Here is a 16,404-nt window from a genome sequence, read left to right on the forward strand (position 1 = left end):
CACTCTTTCAAACTCAACTGCAACATGGCCTCCTGGGGGACCCGTCGGGTCAGGTCAAATTTCCCCACTCTGTGTTCCCAAAGCACTCTGTCCATCCCCTTTGACCACACACCTAAGGTACGACTCTCCCTCCAGGAGGGCGGGACTGTATCCGTCCAGGACTGCTGGGAATCCAGCATGAACATAGTGCCTGGCATACACAGTTGCTCGAGCTGGGGTTTGAGGTGGGGGGTGTGGGGGAGGGAAGGGGATGGATGATCTGAAAATCCAGATGAGAAGGCAACAGGAGGAAGGAATTACGTTTGAAGAAGCAAGGGTTTGAGGGGAGAACAGCGGCATATAAAATAACAGTATACCATCTTATTGGAAGTCCTGGAAATGTTGTTCCATTTTACTATGCCAGGCTCACGTGTGCTTTCTGACGGGGAGGCAGGACCTACAATGAGGGGATCTTGTCACCGCTTAGCTGTCAATGAGAAATGCCTTTGCCGGCTGCTGGCTGATTCAAAGTTTCACGGTTTATTCTCAACTCATCATCTATTTTAAAAACTACTGACTTGAGCTTCGCCTCCAGCTACCTATAGTTCATCTCTCCTCATGCCTCAGGATTCCCTCTTAAGTTCTACTTTACAATTTAACCTCTAAAATAGTCCCAATTCCAAATATTCTGACCTGCTGTCTGTATAAACCATCAAAATACCTTAGAAGTTTCATCATTTCTAATTCTCCAGATTGGCTTCTCACATTCGAAAGCAGCGCAAAAACCCTTAGTCGATCCATGTATCTTGGTTGGGGATTCAGGAACCGCGCTTCTGGTCATTATTAACCCACATTTACCCTTTGGTCTCTCCATAATCAAGTCATATTTTTAAGCTCAGACAATTATATATCTAACATATGGAGCAAGCATTGAACCAAATGTTGGAGGGACAAAGATGAATAAAGTAGTAACAGGAGAGAAATGTGTTCACAAATACTTAGGAAGGAGGGAGGGGAGACTGCCTTCTCTGAGAAAGTAGTATTAACTTCTCTTAGAGACAGTGTGAATGATACAGCTCTTTTTTTTTTTTTTTAAAGATTTTATTTATTTATTTGACAGAGAGAGACACAGCGAGAGGGGAGATACAAGCAGGGGGAGTGGGAGAGGGAGAAGCAGGCTTCCCGCCGAGCAGGGAGCCCGATGTGGGGCTCGATCCCAGGACCCTGGGACCATGACCTGAGCCGAAGGCAGACGCTTAACGACTGAGCCACCCAGGCGCCCCAATGATACAGCTCTTGTCGTCCCTTTATGTCAATGGGCGAAATCAAAATTACAGTACAAGCAAACTAAAATAATAGCTATCGTTTTTCACTCATTAGGTTATAACAGTATCTAGTGGTAACATTTTTATCACTGCTTCACTATCAGAGAGACAGAGGGGAGGGAACTCTCTCATTTACTGTCGGTGGGAATGTCATCGTCAGAGACGCTTGGGAGAAGAATTTCTATCAAAATGTTTAATCAAAATTTTTCAGTGTGTTTATGCAGCAGTTCTGCTTCAGGTATCTCTCGTGGAGAAAGACACATGTGTACAAAGAGACCAGTATAAGACAGCTACTTGCAATACTAAAAGATAGGACACTACCCAAGTGCCCTTCAGTCAGAGATACTCCGCAAAAGTTACAGGAATGAGCTGAATCCATTATCTACCACATCTGCTTGCCGGATAAGTGAAATTAAATGAAAATAGCTGTTGGAGAGTATTAAAATCTGGGACCATTCATGTTGAAATATAAAGCAAAAAATAAAAAGCATGCATGCATGTACCTGTTGGTTTTCTCCCAAAAGTCATTCCCTACTCCTCCCCCCGCCTACCGTCCTCCTGCAAACAGATGCTTAGCGTTTTGTTTTTGTTTTTGTTTTTGTTTCTGTTTTCCAAGCAACAGGCAGATAGCTATGTGCTCAGGGACAGCAGGCCCCACTGCCAGCCCCTGGGATGAAGCATGATCAGTTTTATGGAAAATCATCCTTTTTGATAGTAATTGGTGCAGAGCCTGTGACCCTATTCTGCCAAGGAAACATGAGGGAAAGTCTGCAGGGAGACTTCTAGGAGAGACTTTCTCCTTTGATCAAAAGGAAGCGGGGCGCCCGAGTGGCTCAGTCAGTTAAGCATCTGACTTCGGCTCAGGTCATGGCCTCGGGGTCCTGGGATGGAGCCTTGTGTCGGGCACCGCGCTCAGCGGGGAGTCTGCTTGTCCCTCTGCCCCTCCCCCAGCTCATGCTTGCTCTCTCGCGCTCTCTCTCAAATAAATAAATAAAAGAAGAGACTGTTTTCTCCCTATCCCCTCCATTCCAGCTTGGGGTGCTCTCACGTTGTGTGAGGATGTGGCACTTGAGGGACAGCAGCCATTTTGCAGCCACGAAAAACCAGCGAAGAGGACCTAAAACACAGTGAGCAGAGATGGGGCCTCGGTGAGCCACCAAATGGATCCCGGAGCCAGTCAGCCACCTCCAGACTTCTTAAACAGTAAATGTCCTTATGACTCAAGCCACTGTTTGCCAGGTTTTGTTTCTTGCATCTGAACACATGATTGATTTGAAGACAAAAACAAAAAACCTACTAGGAAGATACACACCAGACTGTTTATTAATAGAGGTCCCCTTGGATAAGGAGGAGAAAGAAGACTCACTTTTTCTTGAAATATGTTTTTTTCTTTTTTTTTTTTTTTAAAGATTTTATTTATTTATTTGAGACAGAGAGAATGAGATACAGAGAACATGAGAGGGAGGAGGGTCAGAGGGAGAAGCAGGCTCCCTGCCGAGCAGGGAGCCCGACGCGGGACTCGATCCTGGGACTCCAGGATCATGACCTGAGCCGAAGGCAGTCGCTTAACCAACTGAGCCACCCAGGCGCCCCGAAATATGTTTTTTTCCAAAAAATATATTTGCATATTGTTTAGGCTAAAAATTGAAAAAACAATTACGATTCACCTTTAGTAACCACATATGGCCTACACATCTGGGTTCTAATTTCTCCTGTCTTACCTTCATGGTTCCAGACCCTGACTGATTTATCTTGTTTCTCTTGACTGTGTGTTTTGGAAAGCCACTTCAAATCTTCCATGAAAAGACCGCATAGGGGCGCCTGGGTGGCTCAGTGGTTAAGTGTCTGCCTTTGGCTCGGGTCATGATCTCGGGGTCCTGGGATCAAGCCACGCGTCAGGCTCCCGGCTCAGTGGGGAGCCTGCTTCTCCCTCTCTCTCTCTACTGCTCCCCCTGCCTGTGCTCTCTCTGTCAAATAAATAAATAAAATCTTAAAAAAAAAAGACCTTATAAACAAAGAAACAAATGCAATAAATAAAGGGTGTAGGTACTATAATAGAAGTCCATCTCCATCTTGCTAGATGCACAGTGTTTGAAAGGCAGAAAAAGAAAAGGCAAGGAGGAAGCCATCAGCAAGAACAAAGGTATGGGGGAGAAAAATCGCTGGGCTTATTCAGGGAAATTTCAAGTAGCTCAAGATTTCTAAGCACAGGGTAAGCGAGAAAGCTGGAGACACAGGCAGGCCAAGATAATGGGCCTCTCCAGCAAGCGAAGGAGTTGAATATCATCTTGAACATAACTTTGGTCATGATAATGGCGGCGGCTAACGTTCACTGACACCTTGCTCTGGGCCAGGTGCTGTTCTGAGCCTGATAACTAGTCCTAGAAGGCAGGTCTATTATCATGCCTTTTCCATAGATGGGGAAACGAAAGGGTTTGGGAGAAATGAGCTGTTGAAGGATTTTAAGCAAGAGTAGCATGTTGAAATTTGTATTTTTAAAGCACATCTCCATACATACTCAAATATTTACAGATGAAGTGATACATCTTGGCTTGTCTTCAAAAGAACCAGAGAGTGTGTGGGTGGGGACATAAAGATTTCTAGGAGCTGATTATTGCCGAGGCTGGGTGATCCCTCCCAAGAGGTTTATTATATTAGTATCTCTCCTTTTGTATATGTTTGAAGTTTTCCATAATAAATGTTTAAAAAAAAAATCACTGGTGGGATGGCTGGGTGCCTCAGTCGGTTGAGCAGTTGCCTTTGGTTCAGGTCATGATCCGGGGATCCTGGGATCGAGTCCCACATTGGGTTCCTTGCTCAACAGAGCCTGCTTCTCCCTCTGCCGGCCGCTCCCCCTGCTTGTGCTCTCTCTCGCTCTCACTCTCTTTCTCTGACAAATAAATAAAATCTTAAAAAAAAAAAATCACTGGCTGTAATGTGGACATCCAATTGAAAAGTGTGAAGCAGGAAGTAATGACACCCGGCTAGGGGATTAACAGACAAGAGTTGATCAGAGCTAGGGAAGCAGCAGGATAGAAAAAAAGAGGACTTTCTGAGAGAAAAATAAAATTGCTTGGTAACTATGTTTGTGGTGGGAAATAGAGGTAGGGAAAAATCTCAGGTTTAAAGTCAGCCTCAGGTACCTAGCTTAAGTGACTGGGTTAATGGAGGAGCTGTTCATGTAACAGGGAGTACAAAGACAGGTTTGGCAAAGTGGAAGGAAGGGTGTGGAAATGTGCTCAATTTGGGATGTGTCAAGTTTGCTGTGGCAATAGGTTGGACCTCCAAACTCATGGCCCTTTCGTAGAAGACCCTCGAGTATATACCTCCCAAATAAACGTACTTGTTTGTAGATTATCCCCATGATCTGCAGTATAAATACATTTTGCACAGCACGGGAGTTCTATTTCCTTCCCACAGTCTAATGCGCTGTATACTGTTAGCTTATGCACACCCTACTTTGAGGATCAGTGATCCATGTAAGGATGACGGCTTTAGGGACTGAGGTGCTCAACTTCTCTGAACCTCAATTTATTTCCCTGTAAAACGAAAGTATCGGGGCGCCTGGGTGGCTCAGTACGTTAAGCATTGGACTCTTGGTTTCAGCTCAGGTCACGCATGATCTCAGGGTCTCAGGTCATGCTCTCAGGGTCGTGAGATCAAGCCTGGTGTCAGGCTCCGCGCTCAGCGGGGAGTGTGCTTGAGATTCTCTCTCTCTCTCCCTCTCCTTCTGTCTCACCCCCTGCTCAAGCGCTCTCTAAAATAAATAAAATCTTAAAAAAAAAAAAAAAGTATCAGGGCGCCTGGGTGGCTCGGTCGGTTAAGCGTCTGCCTTCGGCTCAGGTCATGATCCCAGGGTCCTGGGATCGAGCCCCGCGTCGGGCTCCCTGCTCAGCAGAGAGCCTGCTTCTCCCTCTCCTTCTGCCTGCCTCTCTGCCTACTTGTGCTCTCTATCTGTCAAATAAATAAATAAAATCTTTAAAAAAAAAAAAAGTATCACTTTCCTTACAGGGGAACAATGACAATTTCATGAGATTACAGGTATATACTGACGTCAGCAAAAGTACAGCGCCAGGGGTTCAGAAAGGCTGTTCCCACCCCACATTCTACCTTCTCCCCACACCTCTTGCCCCAGCCCCCATTTCATCATGAGAACACCAGAACAGACAATGCTTGTGTCTCATGTGATCTGTCTTTGTGATGAATTTGGAGATGCATGTCAGTGGGATGCCAAGCAGCCTGAGCTAGCTGATTGCGAGTGCGGCAAGCACTCCCCTTCATGAGCATTTGCTTGCTTCCATCCCACCCCCGAGCTGAAGCGCAGAAATGCTGGCCACCAGCCCTACAGCAGGTCACACACTCTGTGCAGACTTGAGAAGGGCTCCATATCCTAACCAGAGACACACACGTGCACACTGAACATCTGCTAAGACTTCTCACCTGGGATTCGTTCAAACAGCAGCAAGAACTTCAATAGACTAATCATTCTTTAGTTCGTTGACTATTAGTGGGGCTAGGGGCGAGATGAGGAGGATACACCAAAGATTTCAACTTAGCATCACTCCAGATACACCCGAGTATATCCTGTGAGGCTCTGGATGGCAACCTATCACCTCACAGCTCAGAATGTCCCCCCCGCCGCCCCCAAACAGATAGAAGCCACGTTCACACTATCGTAGCAAGTGCCAACAGAGAACTGTGTAAATGAGATCATGATGGTGGGTCTCACCTCCTTGAGGACTCAGCTTGGCACTAGCTACAAGCAGCTGAGAGCCTGACTCAAATTCCCAACGCCCATTGAGGGCAAATAAACATTAAAAGACGAGACACAGGTTTGGTAACATACCTGTCTGTAACACAAAGAGCACATTTATCTATCTTAGAGATTAGAACTGGGAATTCTGTGCTCTGCCCCTGGTGGAGGGTAAAAATGATCTAGAGGTGTTAGGAAGTAGTTAAGATTTCAACTCCTACTTCCGACATTTTCTCTAGAATGATAAATTCCTGTACATCTTTACACTCTGAGGAACTGAAAATCGTATGCAAAATAAGCCCATATAAGGCTTGGTATCCACATCTGAAATAAACAATGATGGAGCTGAAGTTAAAGACAAGGTGATGGTAAACAGCGATAAAGAGGCTCGCCTTTGAGGACTCGCGGTCCAATGCTGCCCCCTAGCACTTTGCGAGCGGAATAACACTAACAAGTCAACTGGTTTCAGGACTGAAATCTTTAGCATTGGTATTTGCTATCGACGTTGTTGCCAAGAAAAGAGGGGAGAGGGGAGGGCCTCTACAATTACGCAGCGATAGCCCACCTTAATACAAAGTGTCCTTTCAGAAAGACCCCGGCATTCGGTAACACACCATCTAGTGGACTGCTCTAGGTCTTCGCCAGCAAACCTGGAAGGGCCTTGAAGGTGCAGAAGATGCCCTTCCCTGAGCTGTTTGCTTGAATATAGTTAAGTGGGATCCATTACTTCTTTGGGCAGAGTCAGAGTCATTCTTTGTCACTGGAAAAACTCCCTCCTCTGACTTTCCCAGGTGTTCACAAGGAGGTGGGGTGGAAGTTCATAGACCTACTTGATACTCTCATAACTAATGCTCCTTAAATACATGGTCTAACGTCAGTTTAAAGCAAGGTTACACTAAAACCGAATTATGCAACCGTCTGTCACCCCTGGAACCTAAATTAAATGGAACATTTAAATTGATATAATAAATATTTCCAGGAAATGGAGTGGCTCATTAAGACAGAGGTACCAGGAGTTCATGGGACCCCTCCCCAACGAACACCAATGACAACCATTTGAAGTAATACGCCCAGAAAAGTCTTCTCATTTCCATTATCACCATTCCAAGAAAACTTGGAAGTTCAAAATTAATTCCATGAAACCTCACTGCTCTCCTATCAAGCCAACTGACCTTAATAGCTCGACAGAGGCTCTGTTGTTTTGTTTTGTTTTTACAGTCTTGAGGTCTTTTATTTTCTTTACATTTATCATGCCATGAATTCATAGGGAATGGGTTCCAGCAGTTCAGGCTTCTTTCCATTAGTTCTCACAAAGTGTGCTTCTCTGGGTGGGACAGGCTGGCGCTTCAGTTGAACCCAAGTACCTTTCTCTTTGGCTTCTTTTTCTGATCATTTTCCTTCACACGCTTCAGGAAACTGTCTTGGCTCTTTGGGTGTTTAATATGCTCAATGCGTACATTAATTCTCTTGGCAAGAATCTTGCTCTTGTTTGTTTACAACAATGCCAACAGCATGCTGAGTAACATTGTAGACTCTTCCAGTTTTGCCATGGTAACATTTGTGGGGCATTCCTTTTTGAACAGTGCCCATTCCGTTGATGTCCACAATATCACCTTTCTTATAGATTCACATGTATGTGGCCAAAGGAACAACTCCATGTTTTCTAAAAGGTCTAGAGAACATATAGCGGGTACCTCTCCTCTTTCCCTTTGTGTTGGTCATTTTGGCAAATTACTGGAAGATGGCGGTTCCCGCCGAAAGGATCAACAGAGGCTCTGTTAACTGATACCCTGAAACATGGAGAGTTCTATGCTGGGAAAGGGGGAAATAGTAATTAGGGTAAACTGTGAAATAGGAGAATATCTATTATTTCTGGCTACAAACAGGTGTTTCCAAACTCTCACGTTTAGTCTGAAAAGAAACACATCCAAGACAGTGTGTTTGTGTGTAGGTGGGAAGGAAAGAACAACATACATTTATTTTCAAACAAAAGTTGTTATTTGTTTATTAAGACATTTCTGTTAAATAAGCACAGCTGGCTCAATAAATCATTATACATATATTATCACACATTCAGAAAGTTTCTGAGAAGATATATCAAGATGGGCTTCTCTTGTGGCTCAAATGGATCTGAGAAAAGAACAGAAGAAATTATACACTTGATTTACAGCTGCTGGTCATCAACAAACAAACGTGCTGGCTATGTAACTTGGGGAGGCAGGATAGCTAGACTGCTTTCCCCTCTTGCTAATGTTTTGCTCAACAATTAAACCTATATGCACTCCCAGAGTCTCCTCAATATGAAGAGAAAATATATGAATCTCATACATACGTATGAATCTCAGAAAAGAGATGAACATGCCAACTGCAAAGCTCAACCTCAGAACTACCATATTTCCAAGTCAAAGATCAAGCCATGGGAAGGGAAGCATGTTCTACTGTTTTAAATACTGGGCAGCAAAACTAATGACCAGCCATTAACTAGCTCTGTGACAAGCTACCATTAACTAGCCACAGGGCAAGCTACTTTTAATCTCTCAAGAAACATATACAAAATAAGGCGGTTTGAGCTCATGGAAACTATAATTATATGTGAAGATACTCATCTCTCACTATTATGTTTATCCTTTGTGGATTAAATGTTCAGTAATAACAATTTTGATGACCATTAGTGAATACCATATTAGAGATCTGACCTCAGAAAAACAGAGCCAGATTGTTGTGATTTGGAATAAAAATTCCCAGGGAAGGTTCAAGTCCAACTGGGCTCTTCCTGATCTACTTCCATCCTACTCCCCTACCTGAAGGTACAGCAATCCAGTGGCAAAGAAACAAAGATCAGCTAATGTGGTCCCTCTGCCAAGTGACAGCAATGGGTTTAACCTTAAAACCTGAAGAATCAATAAAAAAGGATTTTCTTACTTCACATATTCTCTTCAGAAGTCTGAGTAATGATGCAACCTGAAAAAGTGAAAGACAAATCATCTAAACTTCATGATTACCCAGAGTACTGTCAATGACAATGGCACTCAGGAAGATTTTCTGGGGCGGGCGGGGGGGGGGAAGGGGGGGATGTAATCATAACCATTCTCACCAGGCAGCTAGGTTAAGACACCTCAATCTGACATTCTGAAGGATCCTAAAGCTAATTCCCCAGATTTTTTTTTTTTTTTAAGATTTTATTTATTTACTCATGAGAGACAGAGAGAGAGAGAGAGAGAGAGAGAGGGGCAGAGGGAGAAGCACGCTCCCCGCTGAGCAGGGAGCCCGATGCGGGACTCGAACCCAGGAGTCTGGGATCATGACCTGAGCCGAAGGCAGACGCTTAACCATCTGAGCCATCCAGGCGCCCTAATTCCCCAGATTTTAGTAAAAGCATTAAGCTTGCTCCAAAGCATTAAATGGGGGTCTATGAAATACCTGATCAGCCCTATCCAGCAGACATGTCAGTCCAACCCACTTGCTAGAAATAGTCTCCCTAGACAGCAGTGCTCTAGAGGAAACTCTAATGGCCTCTGCTGCTTAAACTTAGAGAAAATAAGATTCAATTATAATAAAACCAAAGCTTTGGGAGAGAATTTCTAAGTGCAGTAGGAACCTGCATTCCTTTATAAAACCCGACCTGAAAGAATCACTCCAAAAGTGATTGGGAATGAGAATGATGGAATATATCAATTTTCCAGGTGTATCCCATTTTCCTTTCAAAGTAGAAATTGAGACCATATTACTGTTTGCTTTGCCCTCTTTTCACAATTATCTCCTCAAAACCAATTTACAATCCTCCTTTTCTTCACACCAGATTTCAGTATTTTGAAAGCAGGGTTTCCCGGAAGCATACAAACCATAAACATGGGGTCCTATGCAGCATTCACCACCAACACAGGAGAGCAAGGACGGGGACTATGACTGAAGTCACAGACTCCCAGCTCGTCAGTTCCCCAGGACAGCCACCTTGTCACCTGTATCTTCTAGCAACCGTCAACTAGGGTTGGTTTATTCCCACTTTACAGCCAAGTATGCTGAGTACAGAAAAGAACCTGGACAGAGCATAACTTTTAGACATCTCTGTGGCTGACATCCTTATTTACAGCTTACAGCTGCAGGGAAAGCAGCACCTCTTTCAAAAAAAAAAAAAAAAAAAATCACTTAAATCTAGTGGAGTAAACACTGAATTGTCAAATCAACAAAGGTTAATCTAAACATAAGGCACAAGGCGCCTGGGTGGCTCAGTTGGTTAAGCGACTGCCTTCAGCTCAGGTCATGATCCTGGAGTCCCGGGATTGAGTCCCACATCGGGCTCCCTGCTCAGCGGGGAGCCTGCTTCTCCCTCTGACCCTCCCCCCTCTCATGCTCTCTATCTCATCCTCTCTCAGATAAATAAATAAAATCTTTAAAAAAAATAAAATAAAATAAAATAAACATAAGGCACGAAGAAAGTGGCAATATTATTAAAGTGGCTACTCTTCCTCAAACTGACATTCTCAAAATACAGCTTACCAACCCCAAATAAATAATTTTTTAAAAAAAATTAATAAATAAATCTCCAGGTAAACTTTTCTGCTAGTCACATATTATGGTAGAAAAATGCATTTTGGGGGCGTCTGGGTGGCTCAGTTGGTTAAGCGTCTGTCTGCCTTTGCTCAGGTCATGATCCCAGGGTCCTGGGATCGAGCCCTGTGTCGGGCTCCCTGCTCAGTGGGAAGCCTGCTTCTCCCTCTCCTACTCCCCCTGCTTGTGCTGTCAAACAAATAAAATCTTTAAAAAAAATGCATTTTGCTAATGAAGATGTCAAGCTAAACACTCTACAATTAATAATTTATCACTGTACCTGATCAATAAGCTATAGAATTAATAAACTACATGTAAGTGCAGAATGGGGAATCTAACAACAGTACCTCTTCATATTTTCAAGAGAAGGTTACAGGTATTTCTGATGTTTAAACATAAATAATACCCACCTATATAGCAGGGCCTTGCCCTTTTCGTTCCCCAAGGCAAAATACCCACTTCTGGGAGAAAAATCCATGGTATGAACAAGAGAAATAGTCTTCTTTTTAATGACTGGGAAGTTTGAAAATACTGTACAGGACGGAAGGTGAACCTGTAGGAAATAATACAAAGCTTTAAATCACAACTGCGAACTCATCTTTAATTTTAGGCTTCGTTCTACCTTTCTGCTGGAACAAAAAGTTCATTTTGATGGTAGTACATATGATGTACAATTCTCTCAATGGAGCGAAGTGTTCTGAAATTAAAATTTGCTTTTCAATGTGCTATTAACTGAGAGGGAAAGGAGGCAGGAGAAGAAAGCATCTCCCTGATGCTTCTAATGCAGCATCCATGGTGCTCTGGGAGATGCTGGTGTTGCTGAGCAGATAAGTAAACGAACACACTGAAGTAAAAAGTCAACAGTGGTACCCAGTAATGCTCTAACTTAATGACTACAGTAAACAATACCGTGGTCACAGGGCACAGATACTTTAATTATGAAGAGTCTGATTTTACATAACTGAAACCCAGCTAAGGCCTACCAACTATTCCAATAGCATATGATTTCCTTTCTACACTTTTACTTCTCAATGTATGTAATAATGTATTCTTTGCCTTTTCCAATCTCCTCCGAAGGAGGACAAACTCATGAAAACCTGATTCATCGAGAGAAACTCTGTTGTGATTTAAACAGAGCCAAAAAGCTGACTCCCAGGCCAGGCCTAAACATGAGGAGACGCAGTCTCTTTCTCCAAGAGAGTCTACTTCTGGGGAAAATGAGCCGGAGCCCGAGCCTAAGCCCAAGACTGACACAAGTCCTCATCCCATTTGTGGATAAATAAAACCCCAGCATGAAAGCAGTGACCTGAAGTAGACTAGAATTTTAACATCTCTCGCTTTCAAATATTCTCTACCTCTTCTAAAAAATACAGCACCTGCATGTTCCAATACGTGTGGAGAGCTATCCCTAAGCTTGGTGGTCTGCCACCCTCCACACTTTTAGATGAGGCTTCGAACCATCCAATCAAGGTGATTTTCATAGACCAGCCCTGGATAAAACCCAGTGATATACACATCTGTCTATTAAACAGGTTTCAGTTAGTCACTTATTAGGCCCTATTCCTTCTGATATATACCTATTGACCATTTTGTCAAGGAAGTAAAGTTTACAGTGAATCTCCAAGCCATCTCAATTATTCTCAACTTTCCCAGAAAGCAGGTTCTTGCTGCACAGCATGGCATCAATGCAGAGGCATTAGTACTAATGAGAACTGGTCTAGACCCATTAAAGCCAAGAAGTTGGCAGTACCCGGACGTGATCTTAACTTTTAAACTTCTTAAACACTACTCTCTATATAGGTTCCTTGAAAAATATATTTAAAAAAAGAAGAAGAAATACTTAATAAAGCAGACTAGTTATTTTAGGAGAGAAGACACAATATGAATATGTAAAATTTATTTATACTTAGTTTGGGAATGTGGAAATTATATGAACTTTTGATAACTGGTTGGCTTCTTAACTGTGTTTTGCTTAGGCTATCCTAAGTTTATATCCTCCAAGCATGCGCCAACTTTGAACAGGTGATCCAAGGCATCATGGGAGCAGACCATCAGGAAATAACCATTTCCTACAAGTGCCAACAAGAGAACTGTCTTATGCCTAACCTTTGTTTCCACCCTATATGTCACCTGGTACTTTTAAACTATGCCCCAGATATTTGCTCATTAACTTTGCTGGCATGACTTTAAGTCTGGGAAGCTTCTTTTCTGACTCTTCCAAAATAAAACATACCAGAACCGACCTTTCCACTTGAATGACTTCTTAAAGATAATTACATTAAACCACTCTATTTTCTAACCTAAGCTGGAAAAAACAGTCTCCTAACACGGCAGGGATGTCCACTATCACCACTGCTATCCAACACAGTACTAGAAATCCTAGCCTCAGCAATCAGACAACAAAAAGAAATAAAAGGCATCTAAATCAGCAAAGAAGTAGTCAAACTCTCACTCTTTGATACTTTATGTGGAAAACCCAAAAGACTCCACCCCAAAACTGCTAGAACTCATACAGGAATTCAGTAAAGTGGCAGGATATAAAATCAATGCACAGAAGTCAGTGGCATTCCTATACACCAACAACAAGACAGAAGAAAGAGAAATTAAGGAGTCGATCCCACTGACAATTGCACCCAAAACCATAAGATACCTAGGAGTAAATCTAACCAAAGAAGCAAAGGATCTGTACTCAGAAAACTATCAACTACTCAAGAAAGAAACTGAGGAAGACACAAAGAAATGGAAAAATGTTCCATGCTCATGGATTGGAAGAACAAATATTGTGAAAATGTCTATGCTACCCAGAGCAATCCACACATTTAATGCAACCCCTATCAAAACACCATCAACCTTTTTCACAGAAATGGGACAAATAATCCTAAAATTTGTATGGAACCAGAAAAGACCCCAAATAGCCAGAGGAATGTTGAAAAAGCAAAGCCGGCAGCATCACAATTCCGGACTTCCAGCTCTATTACAAAGCTGTCATCATCAAGACAGCATGGTACTGGCACAAAAACAGGCACACAGATCAATGGAACAGAATAGAGAGCCCAGAAATGGACCCTCAACTCTATGGTCAACTAATCTTCGACAAAGCAGGAAAGAATGTCCAATGGCAAAAAGACAGTCTCTTCAACAAATGGTGTTGGGGAAATTGGACAGCCACATGTAGAAGCATGAAACTGGATCATTTTCTTACACCACACACAAAAATAAACTCAAACTGGATGAAAACCCTAAATGTGAGACAGGAATCTATCAAAATCCTTGAGGAGAACACAGGCAGCAACTTCTTCGACCTCAGCCGCAGCAACTTCTTCCTAGAAACATCGCCAAAGGCAAGGGAAGCAAGGGCAAAAATGAACTATTGGGACTTCATCAGGATAAAAAGCTTTTGCACAGCAAAGGAAATAGTCAACAAAACCAAAAGACAACCGACAGAATGGGAGAAGATATTTGCAAATGACATATCAGATAAAGGGCTAGTATCCAAAATCTATAAAGAACTTCTCAAACTCAACACCCAAAGAACAAATAATCCAATCAAAAAATGGGCAGAAGATAGGAACAGACATTTCTGCAAAGACATCCAAATGGCCAACGGACACATGAAAAAGTGCTCAACATCACTTGGCATCAAGGAAATCAAAATCAAAATCACAATGAGATACCACCTCACACCAGTCAGAATGGCTAAAATTAACAAGTCAGGAAACAACAGATGTTGGCGAGGATGTTGGTGGGAATGCAAGCTGGTGCAGCCACTCTGGAAAACAGTATGGAGGTTCCTCAAAAAGTTGAAAACAGAGCTACCCTACGACCCAGCAATTGGACTACTGGGTATTTACCCCAAAGATACAAATGTAGGGATCCAAAGGGGCAACTGCACCCCAATGTTTATAGCAGCAATGTCCACAATAGCCAAACTATGGAAAGAGACCAAATGTCCATCGACAGATGAATGGATAAAGAAGATGTGGTATGTATACATATATACATACACACACACAACACACAACACCATGGACTATTACGCAGCCATCAAAAAAGGAAATCTTGCCATTTGCAATGATGTGGATGGAATTAGAGGGTATTACGTGAAGCAAGAGAAGTCAATCAGAGAAAGACAATTATCATATGATAATTGATATATGAAATTTAAGAAACAAGGCAGAAGATCATAGGGGAAGAGACGAAAAAATGAAACCAGAGGAAACCACAGAGGGAGATAAACCGTAAGAGACTCTTAATCTTAGGAAACAAACTAAGGGTTGCTGGAGGGGAGGGGGGTGAAGGGATGGTTAACTGGGTGATGGACACTGGGGAGGGTATGTACTATGGTGGGCGCTGTGAATTGTGTAAGACTGATGAATCACACACCTGTACCCCTGAAACAAATAATACATTATGTTAATAAAAAAATAAATTAAAAAAATAATAATTTTTTAAAAAGTCTAATTTGGACCCATGTAACTTCATACTTAGGTCAATTACTTATTTCAACTAGGGAGCTCACAATGGGGAAAAATTGGGGCACAAGACGCATATCAATTTTTTAAAGCCCATTTTTCCCAGAAAGTTGCTGTGTTATTTTTGTAGCTAAATAAACAGAAGAGAGTACCAGAAATACTGTGGTAAATGCACACACTTGATAAAGGGTAGGATATAACTGGTGTCTCCTCAGGCAACAACCTACACAACCGTACATAGCGGCCATGGCTTCACACAAAAGGCCAGCGTGCTCGTTCTGATGGAGGAGAAACACCAACACATCAACAACCTATTTTATATTTTATCTCCTCTAGACTTGACTATCAAGAGCACAAACGTGTTCGCAATGGTCTCCTAAGAGACCCCGCTGTATCTATTTGTGAAGTCCCCCAGTGGACTCTCCCCCTGAATCAGCACTTCTTCCCTCAGCCAACAACTCCCACCCACCTGCTGAGACGTCAGCTGTGCTTGACCTCTCTTTATGGCCGTTGTATTAAAAGCTACTACTGAACTGTTAATTAAGAAAAAGCCCATGGGCACCTGGGTGGCTCAGTCCGTTAAACCTCCGACTCTTGATTGATTTCGGCTCAGGTCATGATCTCAGTGTCGTGGGATCTAGTCCCGCAGCAAGCTCTGTGCTCAGCAGGGAGTCTGCTTGAGATTCTCTCTCTCCCTCTCCCTCTGCCCCTCCACCCACCCCCTGCACTCATGCCCACTCTAAAATAAATCTTGAAAGTAAAACCCAACTTCTTTACCTCCAACACTGTATCTGTCATTACATTTAAGGGCCCAGGTATCAAAATTCAACAAGTAAAAAGCTCACTCGTCCTTAATTTAATGGATAAGAAGTTCCACAACTTTCTACTACATCAAAGATTGTAGCTGCAATAACAATTTAACTTCGTGTCTCTTACTGGTGCAATGGCTTAGATTTATATTCACTGCTTTGTGCTGGAGTAGCACAACTGTTTGGATCATTATATAAGAGACTGCACTTGATGACACTCACGCTGTTTCGCTGAGGCCGCCATGCCTGGCTTCTTTCCATTAGATATTATGGCTGACTACCATTTAAAAAATGGGATTTGGCTGTTACTAATGAATTCCTTGTGTGATTTTGCCACAGTAAAAAACTATAAATGCTGCCATGATCACTGAAGCAAACTAGGCAGAACTAACTACTAGGCGTCTTGCAGAAATATATTATGTCAGCAGGAGATGGATCCCATGGTTTTCTAAAACAATTTACTACCATTAAAATGATAAAAGGTTAATGTGTGCTAGGCTGCCACTCCCATTAGAGGA

At 42.7% G+C, this 16,404-nt stretch overlaps 1 protein-coding gene across 4 annotated transcripts in view; it reads right to left on the reverse strand.

Moving 5' to 3' along the window:
* Positions 1 to 8,032: 8,032 nt before the first annotated feature.
* Positions 8,033 to 16,404, reverse strand: part of UTP18 (UTP18 small subunit processome component) — a 43,330-nt gene continuing 34,958 nt past the window's right edge. For 2 of the 4 annotated variants that reach the window (XR_010408421.1, XM_064582378.1), the window contains 3 exons: positions 11,016 to 11,158; positions 8,859 to 8,948; positions 8,033 to 8,187 (listed from right to left, as the gene is read on the reverse strand). Coding sequence is in view for 3 of the 4 variants with exons in the window: in XM_064582378.1 (XP_064438448.1) it covers positions 8,896 to 8,948; positions 11,016 to 11,158 (196 nt within the window). In the remaining variant the exon portion in view is untranslated. Of the gene's footprint in view, positions 8,188 to 8,858; positions 8,949 to 8,979; positions 9,019 to 11,015; positions 11,159 to 16,404 lie in introns of all 4 variants that reach the window. The other 2 variants (XM_054510882.1, XM_045889178.2) reach the window with 1 other exon arrangement.

The sequence above is a fragment of the Mirounga angustirostris genome, unplaced genomic scaffold (assembly GCF_029215605.1).
Source record: "Mirounga angustirostris isolate CCGP_5_RB_7025 unplaced genomic scaffold, mMirAng1.0.hap1 SCAF_17, whole genome shotgun sequence".
NCBI classification, from domain to species: Eukaryota; Metazoa; Chordata; class Mammalia; order Carnivora; family Phocidae; genus Mirounga; species Mirounga angustirostris.